A 25,891-nucleotide genomic window follows, 5' to 3' on the forward strand; every position below is an offset into this window, starting at 1 on the left:
ATAATACAGCAAATTCCATACGTGTAAGACCTTGTTTCTGGTTTCTCTTCTCTGTTCTATTGTATCTGGCTACCATGAGGCTAATTCTCACTGTTTTATTTATTACCGCATTATGACGAACCTGAAGGTCGACATTTAACTCAAAATACCTCTGGTATCTTTCGGGTGTCGCTAATAAAGGAGAGGAAAGGAGGGTTCAACATATAATTGATACTATACTAAACTGAAAAAAATACATGACTAAATTTAAGGTTGAATATTTTTAATGTGGAATTAACACAAGTACATTTACATTGTAAGTACATTTACAATGTAATTAAATTTTGAAGACTTAAAGGGAAATTGCTGCTATGTTTTATAGTAACACACATTTATAGCCCAATAAAATTAATACAGTGCATTTCCATGTACAAATACATATACAAATGTAGCATTCATTGTACAGTGATTAAGACATTAAAAGACTATAACTGTATGTTTGAAACTACAGAACTCAGTATCGTCTTCAAGGATTAAAATCGCTAGTTTAATACCATAAAAATGAAGACGTTTTGTGCAGAGGGGCATCATCAATCAAAAATTTTATCCCCTAGCTGTGTCTTCTAACCACAGGGTCAGCACTCAAGAGAAATGTACTTTAGTCTCATTTTGTTGTTGTTATTGTCATAGAAGCATTAAGCGAAACATCACATTTATGGACATTTTCATGAGCGAGTTATAAATCAATCATCATAAATTCGGCAAATTGGACATTCGAAGACTTATAATTTGCAGGTACCTTTGAATAAAATACAATCGGTTTGTCATACAAACTGTTACATCAAATGATACCACTGGCATTAACTATGATCTTAACATGACACATAAACCTACTTAAAAGATACATTTATGTCTAATATAGTCATTGTGGTGTTTATCGTAAAACCAATAATCAAAAACCATGCGCCTAATGTGCCAACTTGACAGGAAAACTCACAACCCGTGATTCAAAAGGCAGCAATTTCAAACCATTGTCTTCAGTGGTCCGTAAAAGAAAATACTCCAAGCATAAATTCAACACCGCATGCAAAAGCTGGCCCTGGGCTTTAAAGCAAGTGGTCACGCTTTTTACATATTTAGAAGAAAGACATCTCTACACGGATCACCAAAAAAAAAAAAAAAAACAAAAAAACAAAAAAACAAAAAAAAAAAAACCCCTAGGAAGAGACACAATATAACTTAAGAACACCTTTACCAGAACTGTTTTTTCTACAAAACGCAAAAGCAAGTGAAGACACTGGAAACGTAGAGCTTTGTAACAGGAACACCTCTTGTGCAAATAGGAGTCTTTCACTTAAAGCTGTGACACGTGTATCCAAGTTTCAATGCGTAAAATGTAAACTTCAACACATCCTAACTACCGGATTTTTGGCTTTGGATCTTTCCAGAGCCGTAAGACAGCTCTGTCAACCCTAATACCAGTCAAAGTGCAAAAGAGGTCCTTCAGAACACATCCCTTTGGTACGTTAGAGTCCCACAGGTAACAGAAGTAAATAATGAAATAAAACTATCAGCCCACAAAGGGGTTTAAACTCTCTGGTTCTCTCTCTTCTCTCTTTGGAATTTCGTTTTGTTTTGTTACTGAAAAGTTACCCCGAACATTACAGGGAAAGCGTTTTGCCTGGAAATGTTCCGAGTGACTGATCTCTGGGTTTTAGATGGAGTCCGAATGCGTGCCGTGGAAAACCCTACTTGGAAGCGAAGTAACCTGCACTTGTCACCTGAGGGTGGGGGGGGGGGGCGGAAGGTGTGAAGATGGTTCTTGCAAGAATGAGACAAACTGCGAATGACGAAGTCCTTCTCAGTCCTGAGGAAATTCTGTGAATGTCATGGGCAGCACAGATCATCCTGACTCTTGTGCTATGTATCTGTAACACTTTTAAGAAATATAATCTAGTTCACACCTCCAAAGGAAATCTTATTTCGAAAAGTCTATTCATTCTCCTTTCATTCAAGGGGAACTTAGTTTCCTTGTGTTACTCAGAGCAGCAGCTACAAAATAATGAAGAATGATCAACGTGAGGATTCAAAAGGCGCATCCTAAATCCAAAGGTGATGTCTCTTGCTTGTTTATTTCACTATGAAAGGTGTTATTCTGGTACAAGATTATTTCTTGAAGCCATCTAGTTTATGAATGGCATAACTTTACTGGCAGCAAAATAAACAGAATTCACATCTCCTACAACTGGATTTCATAAATATTATATGAGTTATGCTTGTGTGCATATAGATAACAGGAAACATGTTAAGCACGTAAGTATCAAAGAGATGTTTACCCTGTATTTGCCAGACTCCAAATAAGATAGCCTCGTATCTATCTTTAAACCTAAGTGCTGCCGACAGTTGCCTGTGTGGTCAACGGTAATTTCCTAACCCACTAACTGGCACACATTCAATTTTTGTAGGCCACAATACACTATTTTGCTCCATGCGGTGTCATGAGGGTAGATCTCAATCCAGACCACTTGATATTATAGCATTCAACACAAATCTACCAATGAGTATTAATGTGTCAAAGGACTTAAGTCATAAATGCACGTGATGGGAAAGGCATGCATGCTCTCAAAAGGTCTGAAGTCAGAACTTTCTAGAGAATAGGGACCAAGGGGACCTAGAGCCTTGATCCAGTAGCACACCGCGTTGAGGGCACTAAATGCTTTAAGTGCTGGCGATCTATCAATACATTACATTTCTACCCTCCCGATGGCATGAAACAAAGAAAAGGCTATTGGAAAACTATGCGTATGGTAGAAAATTAAAAGAACTAGAAAAGATAATGCGGTTTTTGCCAACTAAAGCGTACACGTTAACAAACACAGAGAAAGCCCTTTGCCGTCTGGGAAACAAGCACTGGCCCAAAGCCAACGTAAGCTGTTTGGCCACGTGCTTTCCAAAGGGTAGTGACGCACACTGAATCTACGGTGATTGGTTACAGTAATGGAATCACTTCAAATTAAAGCTAATCGAATATGTAATTTTACATGTCCCACAGTTCAGTTAGCTGAAATGTAACGTAATTAACTTTGTCCCGAATTAAGTATGAGGGCAATCTGGCTCTACATTTAAAATGATGATACAGATGATGGAAAACCTACCAAGTCTTCCTGTATTATATATATGGAAGCTACATGAACATACTTGGTGTTTTCAGTTTTGAATCTTGGAGACCGGAGCACAAGAAACGCCATTATTTTCCAATACACACATGGCTTTATTGGTTTTTGAACCGCTTCATAAAAAATGATTTATATACGTTACTTTCAACAGCTTCTCCAGCATGTACTTTCAGGGACTCCTGTATTTCTTCTCTCATGAATCATTTATTTTATTTTTTTGAGAGGTAGGGAGAGGGAGAGAGAATCCTAAGCAGGCTCGATCCCATGAACTGGGAGATCATGACCTGAGCCGAAATCAAGAGTCGGACGCTTAACCGACTGAGTGACCCAGGCGCCCCTGTCGTCATTTAAATAAGCATAAAGCAGTTAGCAGAAAGCTGGCCATGTTGATTTTCAAACTTTTCAATGTAGCAGATGGAATCAGTGAAATCTGGGGGGAAATGTGATTCGGCACAACTATCTGGCTTCTGAAAGTGTTTGCTTTAGTATCTTAGATTTTATCTTATTCTAACAGATACAAATTTTTAAAGTTGTATGTGCAACTTTCCATTCAGCATGTGCAAGGTTTCTATTTGACACTTTTCTTTTATAGTTAGTGCTTCTTCTGCCTCGTATAATGCAAGAAAGAAACGGTTAACTACTTGAAGTTATGAAGATATTGTCCTGTGCTTTCAGATTTCAGAAGCTTTTACTCTGGGTTTTATGTTCAGGTCTATGATCCAACTCAAACTGCTTTTTGTATACGGTATGAGATGTACGGATGAAGGTTCATTTCTTCTCCGATACAGATACCCAGTTGCTCAAGCACCGCTTGTTAAAACAACCTGCCTTTCCCCATCCGGCTGGCTCAGTACCTTGATTGAACATTTTTCGATTATGTGCATGTGGATCCATTTTAGAAATCTCTATATCTTTCTACATTTACATCAATACCACATCGCATTTGTTACTATAACCTTATAGTAAGTCCTGAAATCAGATATGTAAGTCCTCCAGAGTTTTGAGATTCTTTTGTTCTGGATTTTTTGCCTTTCCATATGCATTTTTTTTTTATTTGAGAGAGAGAGAGAGCATGAGTGGGGGAGGGGGGGGAGGGAGAAGGAGAGAAAATGAATCTTAACCAGTCTCCACGCTCAGTGTGGAGACTGATGCAGGGCTCGATCTTCGACCATGACATCATGACCTGAGACAAAATCAAGAATCAGACGCTTAACTGACCGAGCCACTCAGTCACCCATCCATATGCATTTTAGAATAAACCTGCATTTTTTTAATACTCAGATTTTGACTGCGTGAACCCTATAGGTCAATTGGGTGACGATGGATTTTTTTAAAGTTTATTTTGACAGAGTGAGAAAGCAAAAGTAGAATAGGGACAGAGAGAGAGAGAGAGAGAGAGAGAGAGAGAGGGAGAGAGAGAGGGAGGGAGAGAGGGAGGGAGAGAGGGAGGGAGAGAGGGAGGGAGAGAGGGAGGGAGAGAGGGAGGGAGGGAGAGGGAGGGAGGGAGAGAGGGAGGGAGGGAGAGGGAGAGGGGGAGGGGGGAAGGGGAGGGGGGAGGGGGAGGGGAGGGGGAGGGGGAGGGGGAGAGGGAGAGGGAGAGGGAGAGGGAGAGGGAGAGGGAGAGGGAGAGGGAGAGAATCCCAAGTAGGCTCTGCACTGTCAGAGCCCCAATGAGGGCTTGAACTCATGAACCGTGAGATTGTGACCTGAGCCAAAACTAAGAGTTGGACACTTAACTGATTGAGCCATGCAGGTGCCCCAGGGGACAATGGATTTCTTAACAACACTGAGATTTCTTAACAACACTGTGATTTCCAATCCTTAAACACGGTATCTCTCCCTCCCCCTTATTAAGTTCTCTTATACATATCTCAGCAGTGATTCGTGGTTGTCAGTATAGAAGGCTTAGACATCTGTTGTTAGATTTATCCCTATTTATTTTACATTTTATATTACTAATGTAAATGGTATTGTTTTTTGAAATCACAGTTTTTTCAATTCTCTATGGCTAGGATCGAGAATTACAGTTTATTTTGTATAATGATTTTGTACACTATGGCCTTATAAAATTTTATTACTTCTACTAGGGTCTTTCTGTGTAGAGGTTCCTCATGGTTTTGTACAAATATGTGATCTGCTCGGCGTGACGGCGCTGCCTCTTCCCTTCATTTTGTTCTCTCTTTATCTTGAGTTATGAAAATGGCTATAATAGAAATGGTGAGAGTGAATATCCTTGGCTTGTTCCCAATCTCAGGGCGAAGGCTTCCAATATTTCACCATTAAGTATGATGTTAGTTGTGGTTCTTCATGAGCGTACATGATCAGATTGAGGAAATTCCCTTTATTCGTCGGGTGAGAGTTTTTATCACGGATGAATATGGACTCTTGTCAGCTATTTAAAGGATGACATAATTTCCCCCTCTGTTACGTTCATATGGTGAATTGCGGTGACTTTTAAGTTTGTAATACAAGTATCTGAACATCCAATTTGAAATAGTTCTAAGTTCTCTTGTGCTCTCTTTTTTGTCCCACGTGTTCTTTGGAGGTGCGTTGCTTACCACCCAGAGATCCACGGACACCCATTTCTAATGCTTTTTAAGACTTTATATGATTACAGTCTTCTGAAATTTATTGGGACTTATTGTAATGACCCAGCATATGATCTATCTTGGTGAATGTTCCATGTACACTGAAAAATAATGGTGTATTCTACAGTCGTTGGGTGCAGGTTTTAAATAAATGTCAACTAGTTCAGATATGTCAGACTCTCCTGATTACTAATTACGTAAATCATTCAATAATTATCTAAATAATTCAACAACCGGTGAGGAAAAACTCTAAAAGGTGACCCAGATTTAGGGTACCTAAAAAAGCAAACAAGAAGTGACCTTTATTCATTTAATCTCTATACCATCTAATCTCTATCCCCAACGTGGGGCTTGAACTCACGACCTTGAGCTCAAGAGTCGCATGCTCTTCTAACTAAGCCAATACAGAATTCTAATACAAGTCCAAAACTAGGAATTCAAAGGAAATATGTGCATATGATAATAATGTTCACAAAAAGTCTGTGTTTTCGTGGGGTTTTTTTGGTGATACCTTTTGATAGATAGCTCAGTATTACTTAGGGGGAAAATGTAAAAGAATACTGGTTTATTTTCAAATACAGAAATTTTATGTATTAAGTGTAGGGTTAATAGAAGGGAATATTAGGTCAGCACTCATTACTTTATGCTACCTTCATATATTACGTCTTGGACACAGACACGAGCGTGTGTGTGTATGTGGCTGAAAGCTAACATAAGGAAACAACATACTCAGAACTGAGTGAAATATACTGGTAAAGCGTTCTTGGACAGTATAAGGCCGGTACTTTAAAAGCACATCATCAGTATTTAGTTCTGAAGGATCTCTTACAAGACACCTTGGTATCTGAGACTCTTCCATACCAGTCAACCTCGTAGGGAAAAGTGTAACATGTTTTAAAAATCTTTCTTCATTATTTTAAAGCTATGAAGGGAAAAAAATAAAATAAAATCCTAGCCAACATAATATGCTTGCAGCTCTATTTCTAAGTACAGAGAAGTTCTTGCCTATGTCGACTGCATCCTTGGTGAAGCTTTAAAACTGTTAGCCTTTAAACAAACAGTATACAGTCTGTTCATATTATACCTGTAACTTTGGCATTCCGAAACCTATAGTCACCAATTAAAATCTGCGAAGTATTCCCGGGAATGAGACCTTCTTTTCTTCTGTTTAGATTTTTCACCAACCTAAACGATAAATGAATTAGTAGCCAACAGTGGTAATATACGGTAACGACAACAACAAAAAACACATGTAATCCAATGACCTTCATGACACTGTGCTTGAGTCCTGTGAGTGACCTACAAGGGACTTAGGTTACTAGCAAAAATGCTGATTACTTTAATGATCCGTCATTACTTTTCACCCTGGCCTGTACTCGTCCACCTTTAGAGTCAAAGTACACACTCCATGTAGCCTTTCAGCTAAAGTCATGGGCACAGTGAAGACAACAATCATTTCATAGCAAAGTTCCAAAAGACTTATGGAAGTTTCGTTCACTCAGTCCTCTCCCAAACAAGATTTCCTTCCTGCTTTGGACTCTCTATAATTACACAGTATATTCGGCAGAACCATCTTGGCAATCGGTGCTAAGTGAAGTCAAATGCATTAGAGTAGAATGGTAGGACTAAAAAGTCAATATGCGAATTGACAAAGAGAAGGTGACTGTGTCGTAAAGTAGCAAAGCATGGTTCCTGGCACACACTGGTAGGCATTCATTAAAAATGAGATGAGTTAATGAGTGACTTCAACGACCAAATGTAGTGGGATCTGTAGCCATTACAAAGCCAGGTCTCTCAGTTGAAATGTCTGGGCCAAGGGTAAACCACAAAAGAGCATGCAGACTCATAGCATTTCATTCTTTCAAAGCATGTTTCACTCACCAAAGGTTAACATTCCTTTCAGTGAGCTATATAGGCATAGCTGAAGCAATGAAAATGAGATACTGATAAGAAATGTGATATTTCTGCTTCTTGGGACTGTATAACAAAGATACAAGTAAAGCGGAACATTTGATTAGATATGCATGTGCCCCCGGCAAAGGTCATCATAAGCACTGAGAACACACTTACCATTGACCTTCGGCATCTTCATGGAGAAACTGAAAGACATCTCCATTTCTGATCAGGAGGTCTTCTGGGCCTCTCTTCCTGCCATCTGCTAGGGCTTTGTAATTGCCTGGAGACTATAAGGTTGTTTTGAAAGATCACATTACAAATTTGACTATAAAACGGCCTGGGTAACTGCATGCACTATGACATAAAGAATTCACTCTTCAGTGGGAATAGTGGTGGCTACAGCAGCCCAGCGGGGATGAGCAAACACGGAACCGTTTGTGATGGGGGAAGAAAAAGCAGAACGTGGGCTTATGGAGCCTGAAGAATTCATTTTTATTTGCAACAAGGAGAAGTAGAGCACGAACTACACAGAAAATAACAGAGCACGATGACTTTAACTTCTATGAATTATAAGCACAAACCCACGGGGCACCTGGGTGGCTCCGTCGGTTAGGCGTCTGGCTCTTGATTTCGGCTCAGGTCGTGATGTCACAGTTTCGTGAGCTCAGGCCCCGCATCGGGCTCTGTGCTGTGAGCCCAGAGCCTGCTTGGGATTCTCTCTGTTCCTCTTTCTCTGCCCCTCCCCCCGCCTCTCTCTCAAAATAAATAAACTTTAAAAAAAAAAAAGCATAAACCCAGAAAAAAACCCAGTGTGAAACTAATTTTTCAATACGGTTACTTGTAAACTGCTCCCATGGAAAATTTATCTAGACACACACAAAAGGCAGCAGCCCTAAGCAAAGACTAACACCCTCAAAAGGATTTCTGAGATTTGTATCATTTTGCACAGGTAAAAGTAATGAACACAGACATTCTGGGTCCAATAAAACCATACCGTTGTGCTTAACTTGGCCTTAATCTTTTGACAGCTATCATGTGAGCTTGATTCATTAAGAAGCTAAATAAATTATCTAAGGCCCACTGATTGCACTTTGCTACAACGTAGAGAGAGACGAAATAATTTTCAAGTCCAGAAGTATTCTTTTTTTAAAGATTTTATTTTTAAGTAATCTCGGGGTGCCCGGGTGGCTCAGTTGGTTAAGCGCCCGACTCTCGATTTCAGCTCAGGTCATGATCTCGTGGTTCGTGGCATCGAGCCTCACGTCAGCGCAGAGCCTGCTTGGGGTTCTGTCTCTCCTCTCTCTCTCTGCTCCTCCCTCGGCTCGTGCTTGCTCTCTCAAAATAAATACATAAATAAATAAACTTACAAAGAAAAAAAAATAATTTATTTTCAAGTAATCTCTTGAATTTTAACCCAGTGCGGAGCTTGAACTCACAACCCCAAGATCAAGAGTCGCGTGCTCCACCGTCGGAGCCTGCCAGGCTCCCCAAGTCCAAAGGTGCCCTGAGATGAGGAATTTTCCAGCACAGCAGCTCACCCATTGAAGACGGGCATTTAAAAAGAGTACCGTAACTAAAAATCTTTTAAATGAAAGAGTCACGTGGTATCGATTCTTTGCACATGCCAAGGAATTAACCTGAAAACAATATCCACATCACTCGGGCCAAACATCTTTTGAGCAGTACTTTTCATCAGCCTAACAGAGCGGCTCATTGCAACCCATTTTACTTTTTGCTCTCTCGTATGTTCTCCTTAGCAGCGCAACTCAGGGAATACCGGCGAGGAGACAGAGCTTACAGGGTCTTCTCCATCCCCATCCCCTGTGATGAAAGTCACGCTGCCTACACGCTTCGTTTTCTGCCACCGTGGCTGGGAAAGCGCTTACTCAGCACCTTGATAGCTCCTGACGAGCCCTTCACAGAGCATCTGCAGAAAACATCTAAACCCGAACTGGCTTCCTCTGAATTTTTGCTCACGTCTGAACTCTCTCTCCCGTCCTCAGATAGTATTTAATTAAGGAAACTCCCGTCCAAATATGTATTACGGTCCCTGTTTCATTCAGAGAAAGACTACTGTTACTTTTTTTGAAGGTTTGATTTATTTTTGAGAGAGAGAGTGAGGCAGCACAGGGGAGACAGAGAGGGAGACAGAGGATCTGAAGCGGGCTCTGCACTGACAGGAGAGAGCCCGATGCGGGGCCCGGACCCACGAACGAGATCATGAGCTGGGCTGAAGTCAGATGCCTAGTCAACCGGGCCACCCAGGCGCCCCTAATTCTGTTACCTTTTTAAAGAAAGCATTCCAGGGTCGGCGCTACGCAGCTCTGTGACTATCCACACCACTAACTCCCTTAGCCCAACATGAGAACGGCCCAACTGCATTTGCTGCTCTGAAGGGCACCGAGGAGAGGTCCGCTCCACAGGAGTGTTCCCACCCTCCAAGCTGCTGACGTCGGAAAACTGTAGACAGAACCCTAAACAGTCCTAACTGCCCCTCTCCTAATAATCGGCTCGGATCCTAACCACAGCACACACTATTTCTTCCAGAAATTACTTTTACTCTAAAACAAACTTTTAGTTTTATGGGGTGCTCCCTTGCTCCGTCAGGCCGATGTGGCACCACTGACACATGTTTTGGCCACCCACAAAAATGTGCTCCCCAGATGTTATCAAAGAGTTTCATACGTGTAAAGTTTATTCCCTAGGTTTTCCAATCTGGAATCGAAACTGATCGTTAAAGTAGACGTGACTCTCTCCTGTGCTCTCTGATTTTATCTCCGCCGCTGCGATTGAAGACGGGGGTGAAGTTCAACGAGAGAGAAAACTGGTCCATGTACAGAGACGCGGAACTGACAGACCAGATGTCCCATCAACCTCAGCAAGAGCGCCACAGGGAGCTCAAACCGGTTCTACCGGCAGAGAGGAGTGCTTACTACTGAATGTTCACGGTAAGACTGGTTTCAAATCTTTTGGCTACGAAATACACCTAACGGCCTCGAGGATCTGGACGGAAGACTGCCCCCACGTGCCTCACTATTGCATCAGTAAAACTGCCCCAACCGTTTTTCTTTATTTATTTACTTGCATATGTCATTACTGACCATTAGGGGCCTTTCTTCTTCTTCATTGTCATCATAAGAAGAATAGAAATAGTTGCTTGACCACTCCTCAGGGTCTTCAGAAATTTCTGCCGGTGATGACATCTGGGTCCAAACTAGAAGAAAAACATGGAGGGGGGGCAGTTCCTTAATGGTGCTGGTCTAACACAGGGAGTGAAGTAAAACTAACTGCAGTCATCAAGGCTATAACCGTCAATGGCCCAGAACAGTATCTTTATATAATAACACCTCCAATTAGACTGTACTAGTTTAGAATTTCTGATATTTCAGAAAGGGCCTGGAATGTCATATACTTCTGTTACTTCCTAGGATGGTTGGTGGGAGAATTATTAAAACTAATAAGTTAAATAACATTCCAGAGAATATTGACCCTTTCAATATAGAGAATATTATAGAGAAGAGAATATAATCCCTGCCAAAGTTGTTTTCTATGGAATTGCTATTGGTCCTACTCAAACAGCACTTACAACATCCTACCTAATAATATTATCTCTGACCTGTCTTACTTCCTTACTAGGCAAAGACTGTGGGTCATACATTGTATATCCGTAAGAGTCCTGCGTGTAAGAGGTGCTTAATTCATAAAATATATCAGGGGCGCCTGGGTGGTGCAGTTGGTTAAGTGTCCGACTTCGGCTCAGGTCATGATCTCACGGTTCGTGAGTTCGAGCCCCGCGTCAGGCTCTGTGCTGACAGCTCGGAGCCTGGAGCGTGCTTCGGATTCTGTGTCTCCCTCTCTCTCTCTACCCCTCCCCCACTCATGAGCGCGCTCTGTCTCTCTCTCTTAAAAATAAATATACATTAAAAGAAAATCAAAGGGGCGCCTGGGTGGCTCAGTTGGTTAAGCATCCAACTTAGGCTCAGGTCATGATCTCGTGGTTTGTGAGTTCGAGCCCGCATCGGGCTCTGTGCTGACAGCATAGAGCCTGCTTCCGATCCTCTGTCCCTCTCTGTCTCCGCCCCTCCCCAGCTCTCACTGTCTCTCTCAAAAAAATAAAATAAATAAAAACATTAAAAAATAAAATAAAAATATATTGAATTGATACAGATTAAATAATCTCATACAGGCAGAGAACTAACAGAATCTCATCTTGGCCACACTAAACTATTCATGTTATCTTGGAAAAATCACGTCAAATTTCTCTAACTTGGTTTCCTCATCTGGCAAATAAAGGCAATGGTACCAGGCCCTCATCCTGACCGTTCAAGGGGCCGCAGCATACATGACCTGAAGGAAGTGACTTTCAGTTGAACAAGGCTGTCATTGCTTGTTTCTCTTCGACTAGGAGAGAACTCGTCCGGACTGAGGACCTTCTTATTTACGTATCAAGTATCAGACATTTGCTAAGCATTTCTCTTAAGCATTTTTCTAGAAAAGTCTATGCTGTTTATCCCAGAGTTGTGTAGATGACCCTGCCAGGTGCTTCTACAGCAATCTATTATATTTCTCTATTGTAACACAGTAATTGCTTCTTAAATGATCGTTCTACCCTCCTGGCTTCATAGGGATGGCAACTGAGTGTATCTTTTTGTTTGTTTGTTTTTTAAAGTAGGTTTCACACCCAGTGCAGGGCCCAGTGTGGGTCTTGAACTCACATCCCTGAGATCAAGACCTGAGCTGAGATCAAGAATCAGAGGCTTAACCGAATGAACTACCCGGGTGCCCCACAACTGAGTGCATCTTAAACAGACTGTATGCCCAAAGCTTTGCACAATTCCTGGCACACAGCCCGGGTTATAGTTGTTGAATTAACCAACTTGTTTGAAATCAGCTTAAATGACACAATTTGCAAAAAAATAAGTAAAGATTCTAGCTGTAAATGACTCTTCTCTATTCATTAAAGCTATGGTGAGTGAAGCATTCCTTGAAGCCAGGAGATGTTTCACTCATCCCTATACTCAGTGGGTTGGGTGGTGATCTTGCGGTTTGTGGGTTCGAGCCCCGCGTCGGGCTCTGTGCTGACGGCTCAGAGCCTGGAGCCTGCTTCCGATTCTGCGTCTCCCTCCCCTACTCGTGCTCTCTCTCTCTGTCTCCCTCTCTCTCAAAAATAAATACACATTCGAAAAAATTAAAAAAAAAAAAAGAAGAAGAACCACATAGAGAACGTGTTAAATCACACATGGCTGGGTCTCACTCCCAGAGTTTCTGACTAAGAAGGTCTGGGGCAGACCCAGAGAGTCTGTCTTCCTTAAAAGTTCCCACGTGATGCTGATGCTACTGGTCCAGGCACAGCTCTGACACCCAAGCGGCAGGGCCCGCCAGCGTTATCTTGCACGTGGAAAACAAAAGGACCTTATGAAAATGGGTTAATTTTGCTTTCTCTACACTAAGGTAGCCATGAGTCTTACCTTCCTACGGCCACTATGCATACCTGTGTTCGCTTCGGCCTGAACCAGGGGGACGGTCTCCCGGACATCCACCACAGCGCCGCTGTGTTCTGATTCAGTCTCCTCGGCACCCATAAAGGATCCGTGTTGCCTTCTGAGACAGTAAGTGTGTAAAAACAAGTGAGCTTTTATATGCTTTACGAGTCACAAGAAATTAAAGATGGACGTTTTCCCACTGATCTCGTGCGTTAGGAACATGCTCTAAGAATCATTCAAACCCAGCTGATCGCCCCCTGAATTTCAGCCCGTGGAATGATAGTAATATCAGAAAAGCTGATCCAAGCCAGCAGGATCTCTCTTTAACACAGAAGGAAAAATGTACTCCCTTCAGGGCCCACGACAGGTATATTGTTTAAAATTCTTATCATGTGCTGTATTATATGATTGAAATTTGCTGAGAGGTAGACCTTTTTTTTTTAATAATTTTTTTAAAGTTTATCTATTTATTTTGAGAGAGAGAGAGAGAGAAAGGTTGATTGATTGAGAATCCCCAGCAGGCTCCATGCCGCCAGCACAGAGCCTGACAACACGGGGCTCGAACTCAAGAACCGTGAGATCATGACCTGAGCCGAAATCAAGAGCAAGATGCCTAACCGACTGAGCCACCCAGGCACCCCTGCTAAGAGGTGGACTTTAATGCTCTCATGACACACACAAAAGGATGGTTGGGGTTAATATTTCACAACGTGTATGTATATCAAGCCAAGTTGTAAATATATATCGTTTTTAATTGTCGACTATAATTCAATACAGTTGGGAAAATGGAAACAAAAAAGTCCCATAAAGGGAGGAATTTATTGGCTCTTGTAACTGAAAGTCTAAGGATTAACACTGGACACATATGGATCCAGGAGCTTAAATAATGTCATCAGGAATCTTTCTATTTCAGCGTGGCTCTTCCTCTGTGCAGCAGTGACTGCCGGTCCTTCGTTACTCTTACAACTCTCTTTCTCCAATCAGATTGAAGGTGACCAAAAATATTTTGAACAGAAAGCCACGAGTGCGGCCATTGTTTGCCAACATGCTACTCCCTCCAGGATATACTGAGGACAAAGCATCTGTAATCATGTTTAAAAATTAGCCCAGGGGCATCTGCGTGCCTCCGTCAGTTAAGCATCTCACTCTTAATTTCGGCTCGGGTCACGATCTCGTGATCGTGGGATCAAGCCCTGCGTCGGCCTCTGTGCCGGGTGTGGAACCAGCCTGAGATTCTCCCTCTCTCTTCGTCTTCCCCTCCTGTGCTCGTGTGCGCACACACATTCTCTCTCTCAATAAACAAACAGGTAGATAGATAGATGAACATCCTGCCAATAAAGAGGTAGATGGATAGATGGAAAGAAGGAATAAAATAAAATAAAAATTAGCCCAAACTCCGGGGCGCCTGGGTGGCTCAGTCGGTTAAGCGTCCGACTTCGGCTCAGGTCATGATCTCACAGTTCGTGAGTTCGAACCCCACGTCGGGCTCTGTGCTGACAGCTCAGAGCCTGGAGCCTGCTTCAGATTCTGTCTGTCTGTCTCTCTCTCTCTCTCTCTCTCTGCTCCTCCCCCACTCATGCTTTCAATCTCTCTCTCCTTCAAAAATAAAGAAACATTTAAAACAATTAGCCCAAACTCTCAATTATTTTTAACATCCAGAGAAACAATAGGATAATATTAAGGACCATTAGGCTCCACGTATAAGGATAGAGCTGAGAAGATGATGTATTTGTGGAATTTGATGAGTTACTCCTAAAAGAGAGGGTAGTTTATGTCAGAGATACTTTATAATAACAGTGTCTCGTGGACATACAGAAAACAGAAGACGGCAGGAGTGATAATTTCTTAAAGAATAATCACTTACGCATCAATCTGCTGAGTAGGAAGCTGATCCTGTTGTGTTAACTGATTGTGTTGCTTTCGTTTTTTAACTGCGAAAGAAAACAAAGCTTATGGGAGCACCATTCACAAGCCGCACTTCTTCCATGAATCATGCACACACATGCACGTACATGTACACACACACACACACACTCCCCATTCCCATTAGAATTAACCTTCACAGACCGGAAATAACCAGGGGAAAAGGCCGGTCTGGATGTGAAATATGGAAAAGGACTGAACTACGTAGTATTTTATCAAGAAATTCAAGTTTATAACTGTAACCATCACCCTGCGAACATTACTTGAGGTCCCTGGCAGAGTTCACTCATGGGAAGGACTTAGAGTTAATACAGTTAGTTTGCTGTGTTACTTCTCAAGCAGTGGAGTTCACTTGCCAGTGTAAAGTTCATTCACCAAGAGAGTTCAAACAACCCCTTGAACCTTGGTCTTCTACTAATTAGTTTAACAAACCGTTTCACTATAAATAGTATAAAGTAAATATCAGCCCCATTCCCGGTACAAATGATCCCAAAACAGGAGTCAATGAGCTGTTACTGTAGTTCTTGTTCTGAAGAATGCAAGCTTGAAATTACCTGTCATAAGTTCCTGTTGCTTCAACAAAATACTTCTTATCTCTTTTAACCATGTCATTTTCACATCGACATTCGGAGCCTAAAGATTTTCAAAAGGGAGGAGGAGAGGACAGGTTTCCTTTGAAAAAGAACGCTTCGCGACAAAACAAATGTAACTAAGTATATCACACATGATCTACATCCCAAACCACCAAATTCAAACTCTACCATTTGATTCTTAAAACTTCTAAGAAGTAGGTAGCCATCAGATGAGATGAGATCGTCAAAACCCTTTTGAAACCGCCCTTAAAAAAATAATGCTCAGGCAAAAAAAAAAAAAAATGCTCAGAGAAAAAGCACAATACAACCTAACTTATTTTTCCTTTGTAGGAGGGTCCTTTTAAAAATATAAACGTTGACGGGAACCCTCTTGCCCTGTTGGTGGGAATGCAAACTGGTGCAGCCGCTCTGGAAAACAGTGTGGAGGTTCCTCAAAAAATTAAAAATAGAACTACCCTAGGACCCAGCAATAGCACTGCTAAGAATTTACCCAAGGGATCCAGGAGGGCTGATGCAGAGGGGCACTTGGACCCCAATGTTTATAGCAGCACTTTCAACAATGGCCAAATAAAGGAAAGAGCCTAAATGTCCATCAACCGATGAATAGGTAAAAAAGTTGTGGTTTATATATACAATGGAATACTACGTGGCAATGAGAAAGAATGAAATATGGCCTTTTGTCGCAACGTGGATGGGACTGGAGAGTGTTATGCTAAGTGAAATAAGTCATACAGAGAAAGACAGATACCATATGTTTTCACTCTTATGTGGATCCTGAGAACCCGAACAGAAGACCGTGGGGGAGGGGAAGGGGAAAAATAGTTTCAAACAGAGAGGGAGGGAGGCAAACCATAAGAGACTCTTAAATACAGAGAACAAACTAAGGGTAGATGGGGGGGTGGGGGAGGTGGGAAATTGGTAATGGGCATTGAGGAGGGCGCTTGTTGGGATGAGCACTGGGTGTTGTATGGAAGCGATGAATCATGGGAATCTACCCCCAAAACCAAGAGCACCCTGTACACACTGTATGTTAGCCAATTTGACAATAAATTATATTTATTAAATAAATAAAATTATATTTATATATACGTGTATATGTATATGTATGTATATGTATATATACACGTATATATAAACACTTTTATGTTTAATTTTGGTAAAAATGAAACAAGTTCTCCTGATTCTGAAAAGACAATCTACTGTAATCTTGATAACTTACAAGATACAATGCATACTAGGACATTAAAGTCTATGAATTCTTATCACCTAATATAGAACTAAAACGAAGAAAAACCACTGAGCAATTTCAACAAATAACAGCACATTCACAGGTCATAAGTCATATACAAATACTTCTCACGATGACAATATCCTCTTGAAATGCTCTCATTCGTCTCCCCTTCCCTGAAACAGGTTGGACCTTATAGTGCATCAGGCCAGGGCTTTAAGCGTATGTTTATTTTTTTCATCATGATAAGGGTAGTCTGAAGCAAATTTTTGAGAGACAATGATCAAATCTGAACTGTCATATCACTGTATCTCACAAATGAGAATACCAAGCCCAAGAAAAACTCATAACCATTCGAAATCTGTAACTCTAGATGCTTGACGGGGACAGAGAAGCCCTGCCAAGTTCTTGGCTATCAGCTCCGGTGGATAAGTATCCTTGTAGTTGTAAAACCTCAAAGCCCTAGAGGGCCACCCGGGTGGTTCAGTCGGCTAAGCGTCCAACTCTTGACCTTGGCTCAGGTCACAGTGCCACAGTTTGTGAGCTCGAGCCCCACGTCGGGCATCTGCACTGATGGCAAGGAGCCTGCTTGGGATTCTGTCTCTCCTTCTCTCTGCCCCTCCCTTGCTTGTGCTCTCTCTCTCTTTCACAATAAATAAACAAAGTTAAAAAAATTCATTTAAAAACTCAAAGCCCGAGAAAGCACCATAGACCCATCTCAAGTTAAAGAAAATATGTGCTACTGAAAAAATGCTTGGTTACACCACAAAAAATATGAAATAATATTTAAGCGACCTAAGTGAGAGGAATGAGAACTTTTATAATGGAACCAAAATTATTTTTGTTTGTTGCAGGTTATGGCTTCTAGAATAATTCTTAAAGGACCAACCTGGACAATATAAACTTCTTCCTTGCCAGCATACCAGATTTCAAACTTGCGGTTATCTCCTTTTACATATTCAGTGATGCCAACTTCATCCATCTAGAATATGTTAGTCAAAATTGTCATGAGGGTTTTATTTGGAATATGAAATTACATTAAATCTACACTCGTCATACTCTAAATGAAACAGAATTTCTCACTGGGCAAAATACACATTTTATATTCAAGAATATGAAATGATAAATACAACCACAGACCTGAGTATTTAAGTGTTTTCACTGAGCCATGCGCTTAGAGTATAGATTACATACTCCATTCCAGTGATGGAAACAAATGTTACAAATCTGAACCCCCAACTAGTCCCCATAAGATCGAATCCCATTACAATTAACTGCACACTATGAAAACAAATTATTGTGTCAAACGCAGAACTAAAAGTAATTAAACATCAATAAAAAAGCTCATCCCAAAGTAATTTAAATGGTTACTTTTAATAATCCTTTGTCAGATAAATTCATCTGACAGATTATTACTTATCTCTATGGAGGCCTTATAAGTGATAAACAACCAATTTATGGGGTGGGGGAAAACCAGCTAGGTACACAAGGGTCCCCTCTATTCCACCAACCTCTCAGCCTCTCTGGAAAACAAATTATCTGTCATAGCAGAGTGAGATCTTCCTGTAGCCAGTGAAATTGTTTTTTTAATGTTTATTTAGTTTTGAGAGAGCGAGAGAGAGAGCACGAGCAGGGTAGGGGCAGAGAGAGAGAGACCGAGAATCCCAAGCAGGCTCCATATTGTCAGTGCAGAGACATGGGGCTCGAACTCATGAATCGTGAGATCACGATCTGATCGAAATCAATTAACCAACAGAGCCACCCAGTCGCCCCAACCAGTGAAGTTTTTGTATGCAATATCCCTTCCTTACCACAATTTTTTCTTCCCTGTATGATTGTGCAAAGCACAAACTTTTCAATTTTCTTTCATCCTGTGCTAATAGCTTGGTTAATTCTATTTTGTGCCATTTCACTCCCTCACACACACATTCTCTTGTAGTTCTCTTCTGCCTTCTGTTTTTGTTCAATTCCCGTCTAATTATCTAAAGGAATATCTCATTCTTTGTTCCATTTATAAGTACCCCAAACAGCGCTGATTAGAGTTGCTAAGCATTAAAAGTACCCCTAGTGAGGTCACCATATCAAGGGAAAGAAAAGGGGGGCACCTGGGTGGCTTAGTTGGTTAAGCATCCGACTTCAGCTCAGGTCATGATCTCATGGTTTATGAGTGAATTCGAGCCCCATTCTCTCTCTCCCTCTCTCTCTGCCTCTCCCTTGTTTGTGCATGTGCTCTCTCTCTCTCTCTCTCTCTCTCTCTCTCTCTCAAAATAAACATACACTGAAAAAAGGGAAAGAAAGGGGATTATGCTTAGAAATGAGATGCATACATACAAGAGTCTCTGATGTCTACCCTGAACGTGGTCCCATGTTACTTCCAGAGTCTCCAAAAATACTTTTTAAGGTTCTTTTTTGAAAGTTTATTTATTTATTTTGAGAGAAAGAAAGAGAATCTCAAGCAGGCTCCATGCCGTCAGTGCTGAGCCTGGTGCGGGTCTTGATCTCACAAACCGTGAGATCATGATCTGAGCGGACATCAAGAGTTGGGATGCTTAACCAACTGAGCCACCCAGGCGCCCCTTCTTTTGAGAGAGAGAGACAGAGAGAGACAGAGAGCGAGCGAGCATGTGCACAAGCAGAGGTGAGGGGCGGAGGGAGAGAAACTTAAACACCGAGCGTGGAAAAATATCTTCATATTCCTACTCAAGCGCCCCAACTAAACGTACTTTGGCTGAAACATCGGGACTTAAGATAAATAATAACCTCGTGTTCAATCTCTATTTAAATTGATTGCATTTCAACACATACTTTTAATCGCTTAAGATGGATCACACCTGGGCTTTGGAGTCTGCGAGGCCCGGGTTGGAATTTCATCTCGTATTATTAAGAGCTATGTGTTCTGATGGAAGTTGCTTAACCTTTCTGAATGGCAGTTTCCTCAACTCTAAAACGGAAAGAATACCTTCTTCACAGGGTAGATTAAAGGATTAAATAGCATGCATTAAATGCTTAGATCGTATAATGAGCTTTTTAAAGTATGAGTTTGCTTTGTAAACTTTCCCTTGTTTGAATTGCAGTTTTGTTATTTTTCACTTCATACCTATAGCATACGTAGCATTACAGATTAAATGAGCTTTTTTTTTATTTGCCCTGGTAATCTAACACATCTCAGTGTGTCAAGTGTTGAGGGCTCCAACTTGTAACCTAATTTTTTGTCATCAAGGTAATGTAAAGATGTCAAATCTTTACATTGTTAAAAGTCATCCAGTGGGTCAAGAACTTGGCAACGATCACCAACAACTACCAAGCTGAAGACATTTATATGTATGGAATAGAATGTATTTACTTCTTGGGTTAGTATAATTTAAAATATTGAGGGCCACCTGGGTGGCTCAGTTCGTTAACCATCCGATTCTTGATATCGGCTCAGGTTGTGATCTCATGGTAGCAGGATCGAGCCCCGCGTGGGGCTCTGCACTGAGCCTGGAGCGTGCTCGGGATTCTCTCTCTCCATCTCTTTCTGTCCCTGACTCACTCGCGCTCTGTCTCTCAAAATTAAATAAGACAGACATTTGTTTTTAAAAAAATTATTTTATTTTTTAATGTTTATTTACCTTTGAGAGAGAGAGAGTGTGTGTGTGCGCACAAGCGGAGGAGGGGCAGAGAGAGGAGGACAGATAATCCAAAACGGGCTCTGTGCTGACAGCAGACAGCCCGACGTGGGGCTCGAACTCACAGACCGTGAGATCGGGCCCTGAGCTGAAGTTGGACACTGAACTGACTGAACCACCCAGGCACCTCAATAAAATAAACATTAAAAAAATTGATCTTGAATCACATTAACAAAAAATGTAGCTAAAATGTAAGTGCTATGAGGCAGGTACAAGGAAGATACTGGGTATAAAACGGTAACATGGCTGTATCTTAAAAACAGTTTCTGAGACCAAAAAGAAGAAGAAAGAAAAAAGAGAATTATAACGGATTATAAGTTATGCAAATTAAACTAGATGCGCACAGAACATCGACACACATTTACCAAAAACACGCAAACTGAAGGATATACATCAAATAAATCAGAATGGTTGCTACAGGGGTAGAGAGGAAATTAAGTGTGGAGAATAGGGAACGAAGGAAGGCATGAAAGAATGAACGAACAAAAAAACAAGGCCTTCCAGCATGGTGCGGTGATTAACAGCATGGACTCTGGAACCATCTACCTGGGTTTGAACCCGTGCTGTGCCGCTTACTAGCTATGTGCCCTTGACCAAATCAGTCGCCTCTCTGGAACTTGGCTTTCCCACCTTCAAAATGGGGCTCATCATAGTTCCTACTTCATCTAAAGTTGCCATCTGGGTTCAGTGAGTTAACAGTGCCATTTATAAACACTTAGATCAGCTTCTAGCAAATAGTAAGCGCTCCATGCAGGGTTATTAAATTAAAAAAAAAATTAGGTGATGATAATAAATGCAGGAACTGAGGAATCTGAACAACTCGAACCTCTCCGTCTGGCTGTGACCTGAGGGCCCTTCCTTTGTACAGAAGCGGCCGGCTTAAAATATAGCATGCAATTGTTAGGCCACGGGATTCTAGCTTGATAGGATGAACTCAAGACAACGGTCCGGGAAAGTGACAGGGAAGTGGCATTCTGCGTCCATCCATCCTCTCTACTAAAGAGAAAACTTGGAAACCGGTAACCCCAATCGTTACGTCACACACCGACTAGTACTGCTAGCGATGATTTAATCCCAGAATCTCACAATAGGAAAGCAAGAAGAAGTAAACAGAGTGAGGCTTGGGAAACAGCCAAACTTGGGGCGCCTGGGTGGCTCAGTCAGTTAAGAGTCTGGCTTTGCTTCAGGTCACGATCTCACAGTTCGTAGGTTTGAGCCCCACGCCAAGCTCTGTGCTGACAGTGCGGAGCCTGCTTGCGACTCTCTCTCTCTCCCTACCCCCCCCCCCCGATTTGTGCTTTCTCTCTCTCTCTCTCCAAATAAATAAACAGACATTAAAAGAAAGAAAGAAAAAAAGAAAGAAAGAAAGAGAGAGAGAGAGAGAGAGAGAAAGAAAGAAAGAAAGAGAAAAGAACTAGCCCAATTTCCATCTTTGTCTGTCAGTGCGATCACCATTTTCCTGGTACTCCTGGCCTAAACCTTTGCAGGCAGCACTGAATAATCTTTTTTATTAAAAATATTAGACATTATCGGGAAACCAAAGAAAAAGGAGACTGATTTTTTTTTTCCCTTCAAATGTCAGGTATTATTTCTTTCCTGTATCTAGTAAGTCACCAAGCCCGTCGGTCTCCTTCCACTGCAATGTTTCTTGCATCTAGCCGACCCTGTTTCCATGGTAACCATTAGAGTTTGAATTCTCATGACTTGGTTCCCGCATACCAGTCCCTCCTCACTCTAATGTACTTCAGAAACATTCTGTTGCCCACCACAGTGACAAATTCAAGTTAAAAAAAAAAAATCGATACAAATCAGAAATACAACATTAGGTACTGGCTAGGTCACTCTACAAATAAAAAGCTAACCAAACGCATTTGGGTCCAACACGCCTATGGAGAGAAAGTCTCATCCCCAGAAATAGGCACAGAGACAGCAAGAGATCTAAACGCCGGCTGAGGTCAACCATAAAATCTTGGTGCTCAATCGATGTTTGTTGGAGACATAAAGGAACACCGGAGATCTGGGGGACGTGGAGGCGGGCTGCTGATGTCAAAAGGGCAACTCGGTGCATTTGCTGTGAAAGCAGCCAGAGTTCAGGAAACTTGTGGCGCTGCTGAGGGTTCAGAGCAAAGCAGGGGAAACTCGACAGTAGGAAGAGGCCCGAATCGGGTCGTAACTCTGGGTAGGAACTCTGTTACCAACAGCCTGGGACTGTCGGCCTTGTGGGGAGAATCAAAAGCAGGGCCTGCTTATCTGGGAGACTCCAGACACAAAACACCTCGGGACACACCGCTTATCCTCTGTCCCTGCTGCTGAAAACGTCGTCAATTTTCAAATGGCTGACAACGAGAAAAGAACATGCTCATAAAAAATGACTCAAGTCAGGGTGGTTGGGGAGGTGAGGCAATAGTTTTCTCCATGTTCCAGTCTTCCCATAACAAATGTTATATTGCCTCTACAATTTTTTTTGAGATTTTATTTTTAAGGAATCTCTACACCCAACGTGGGGCTCGAACGTACAACCCCGAGGTCAAGAGTCACATGCCCCACCGTCTGAGCCAGCCAGGCGCCCCTGCTTGTACAATTTAAAACTTGAGGGGCACCTGGGTGGCTCAGTTACGCGACCAAGACGGTGCTGACAGCTCAGAGCCTGGAGCCTGCTTCAAATTCTGTGTCCCCCTCTCTCTCTCTTGCCCCTCCTCCGCTCATGCTCGCTTGCTCTCTCTCTCTCTCTCTCTCTCTCTGCCTCAAAAATAAGTAAACATTAGAAACAATTTTAAAAAAGACCTCTACTTAAGATTTTGAGGGTTGGGGGAGGACAAAACAGGCAAAGGGAGTTCAAGGGTACAAATTGCTAGTCAGAAAATAAGTAAGTCCTGGAAATGTCATGTACAGCCTGGTGACTGTGGTTAATAATACTCTATTGCACACGTGAAAGTTGCTAAGACAGAAGATGTTAAAAGTTCTTACCGTAAGAAAAAACTTACAACGGTGTGGTAATGGATGTTACCTAGGCTTATCACGATCATTTTGCAACATACACAAATATCACATCATTGTGTTTTACACCCGAAGCCGATATAATGTTATACGTCAATAACGCCTCAATAGAAAGATTTCATTTAAAAAAAGGGATGTGAGGGACACCTGGGGTAACTCACTTGGTCGAGCGTCTGACTCTTGATTTTGGCTCGAGTCATGATCCCAGGGTTGCGGGATCGAGCCCCATGTTGGGCTCCACACTGAGCGTGGGAGCCTGCTTGAGATTCTCTCTCCCTCTCCCTGTCTCTGTCTCTCTGTTCCCCTCCCCTGCTCGCATTCACGCTCAAATAAAAAATAATCAATCGATCAATCAATAAGTAGACAAATAAATAAAGGGATATGCATGTATAAAACCCACTCATTTCACTTGAAAAGGTGCCCAAGCTTTTTTACATATGAAATAATATGACGTTACACAATTTAAATTGTCTTACTTTCAAACAGTGCTTAAAGCTGTACGATGGGTATCTATCAGACCCTTCTCCGCTTTCAACGCGCCTCTTACAAAAGACAATGGCTTTTTCATACAAGAACAGATGCCGCTGCATTGGTTTGAATCTAGCAAAATCCTTCATTTTTGTAGCACCTTTCTTGTGTCCAGTCCAAACACTGAATGCTCCCTGCATTACCATCTTGCCCAGTTCATTCAAGTTTCCCTATGAAGGAAAATCAACACTCATCAGTACAAGGTGGAGCTACATTCGGGCCTCTGACATCAACGTCGTACTGTGTAGGTTGAGCTACTAAATTCCTGCAACACAATTTGTACGGTCTTTAAAATTTCATTCATCACAACTTTACATGAAAACGCGCCATGTGTCACACGGGTACATAATTAGGGCGGGGACAAGAGACAGAAGAAAGCTCCTTTTCGCTGGCTTCCTGTCTCCATGTGGATGTATCTAGGGGAGGCCCCCACCCCCACCCCACCCCCCGCCCATCTTCTCTTCAATCCTGATTGGCGATTGACATCTACCGGTCCTGGGATCCCCACTAGGCAGAGCTAAGTCTAAAGACTTGATTTTTTTTCTTCCGTATCTATCTGGGACTATGCGAGCAGCAGTTCCGGGACAATACATCTCCTTAGAAGACCGAAACATTCCTTCAAACAAGATCTCCCATTCTTCGGCTCTTTTTTATTTCTCAGTTGGTTCCGGGTGGCGACGAAGAAAGAGATCTTAACTTGCTTACCCACAAAACTGCGACAATCATTACAATTTACTTACAATATAGCCATTTATTGCGATCTGATGCATGGAGTCATTAACTGACTTCAGTAAATCCAGCATTGTGTCCAGAGCCTCCTTTAATTGTTCAATCCCTTGGCAGCCGTTGCTATATTTCAGCAGCTCCTGTGATTAGAAGTCAAAAATTAACATTGGGCAGGTATTAATAGCGGCAGAAAATGAATACATTTCTGGCTAACATACTTTCAAGGAGGAGTCCACAGATAATGTCATTTTGTGAGTAATACCTTTCATTTGCTATCCGTCCCATTAGTACTATATTTTAAAAACTGTGTCAAAATTTGGGAAGAAATGGAATAGTGACTAAACGGCATCGAGTCAAGGGCACTCGCCGCTCTTGAAGCTGCAGAAAAACAGCTATTAGGACCCACTAGAGATTTATGTTTAAAGTAATCACACTTTTCTGGCCTTCGACATACAACAATTTGTGTTATTCATTTTGCCTCGACCACAGAACACCGTGAAAACATACTGTCAAATAAGCTCGGTGCTTACACTTAACACAACATTTTTGTAACCTGAGTTTCAACGTGACACGAGGGGTGAGCCTCCTCCAATTTTCATCAAGAAGGCTCCTACGAAATACTGTCTCAAACTCTAAGAAATGTGTGTTTAGTTCTTCTCAACCATAGTAAAAAGATTGGGGCGCCTGGGTGGCTCAGTCAGTTAAGCGTCCAACTTCGGCTCAGGTCATGATCTCGCGGTCCGTGAGTTCGAGCCCCGCGTGGGGCTCTGTGCCGACAGCTCAGAGCCTGGAGTCTGCTTCGGATTCTGTCTCCCTCTCTCTCTCTCTGCCTCTCCCCTGCTCGCTTGATCTTGTGGTCGCTCGTGCTCTCTCTCGAAAATAAACATTAGGGGCACCTGGATGGCTCAGTCAGTTAAGTATCCAACCCTTGATCTCGGCTTGGGTCATGATCTCAAAGTTCATGGGTTTAAGCCCTGCATGGGGCTCTGAGCTGACAGCTCAGAGCCTGGAGCCTGCTTCACATTTTTTGTCTCCCTCTCTCTCTGCCCCTCCCCCGCTCATGCTCTGTCTGTCTCTTTCTCTCTCTCTCTCAAATAAATAAACAT

At 42.0% G+C, this 25,891-nt stretch overlaps 1 protein-coding gene across 4 annotated transcripts in view; it reads right to left on the reverse strand.

Moving 5' to 3' along the window:
* Nucleotides 1-245: 245 nt before the first annotated feature.
* The window catches only part of MCF2 (MCF.2 cell line derived transforming sequence), a 111,359-nt gene continuing 85,713 nt past the window's right edge, over nt 246-25,891 (reverse strand). For all 4 annotated transcript variants that reach the window (XM_045050765.1, XM_045050764.1, XM_045050766.1 and 1 more), the window contains 10 exons: nt 24,800-24,925; nt 24,008-24,229; nt 17,756-17,848; nt 15,600-15,678; nt 14,987-15,053; nt 13,131-13,240; nt 10,741-10,853; nt 7,814-7,926; nt 6,828-6,928; nt 246-2,031 (listed from right to left, as the gene is read on the reverse strand). In XM_045050765.1, the coding sequence (XP_044906700.1) occupies nt 1,991-2,031; nt 6,828-6,928; nt 7,814-7,926; nt 10,741-10,853; nt 13,131-13,240; nt 14,987-15,053; nt 15,600-15,678; nt 17,756-17,848; nt 24,008-24,229; nt 24,800-24,925 (1,065 nt within the window). In that variant the 3' untranslated portion in view covers nt 246-1,990. The remainder of the gene's footprint in view (nt 2,032-6,827; nt 6,929-7,813; nt 7,927-10,740; nt 10,854-13,130; nt 13,241-14,986; nt 15,054-15,599; nt 15,679-17,755; nt 17,849-24,007; nt 24,230-24,799; nt 24,926-25,891) is intronic.

Source organism: Felis catus, chromosome X, assembly GCF_018350175.1.
Source record: "Felis catus isolate Fca126 chromosome X, F.catus_Fca126_mat1.0, whole genome shotgun sequence".
Taxonomy (NCBI): domain Eukaryota; kingdom Metazoa; phylum Chordata; class Mammalia; order Carnivora; family Felidae; genus Felis; species Felis catus.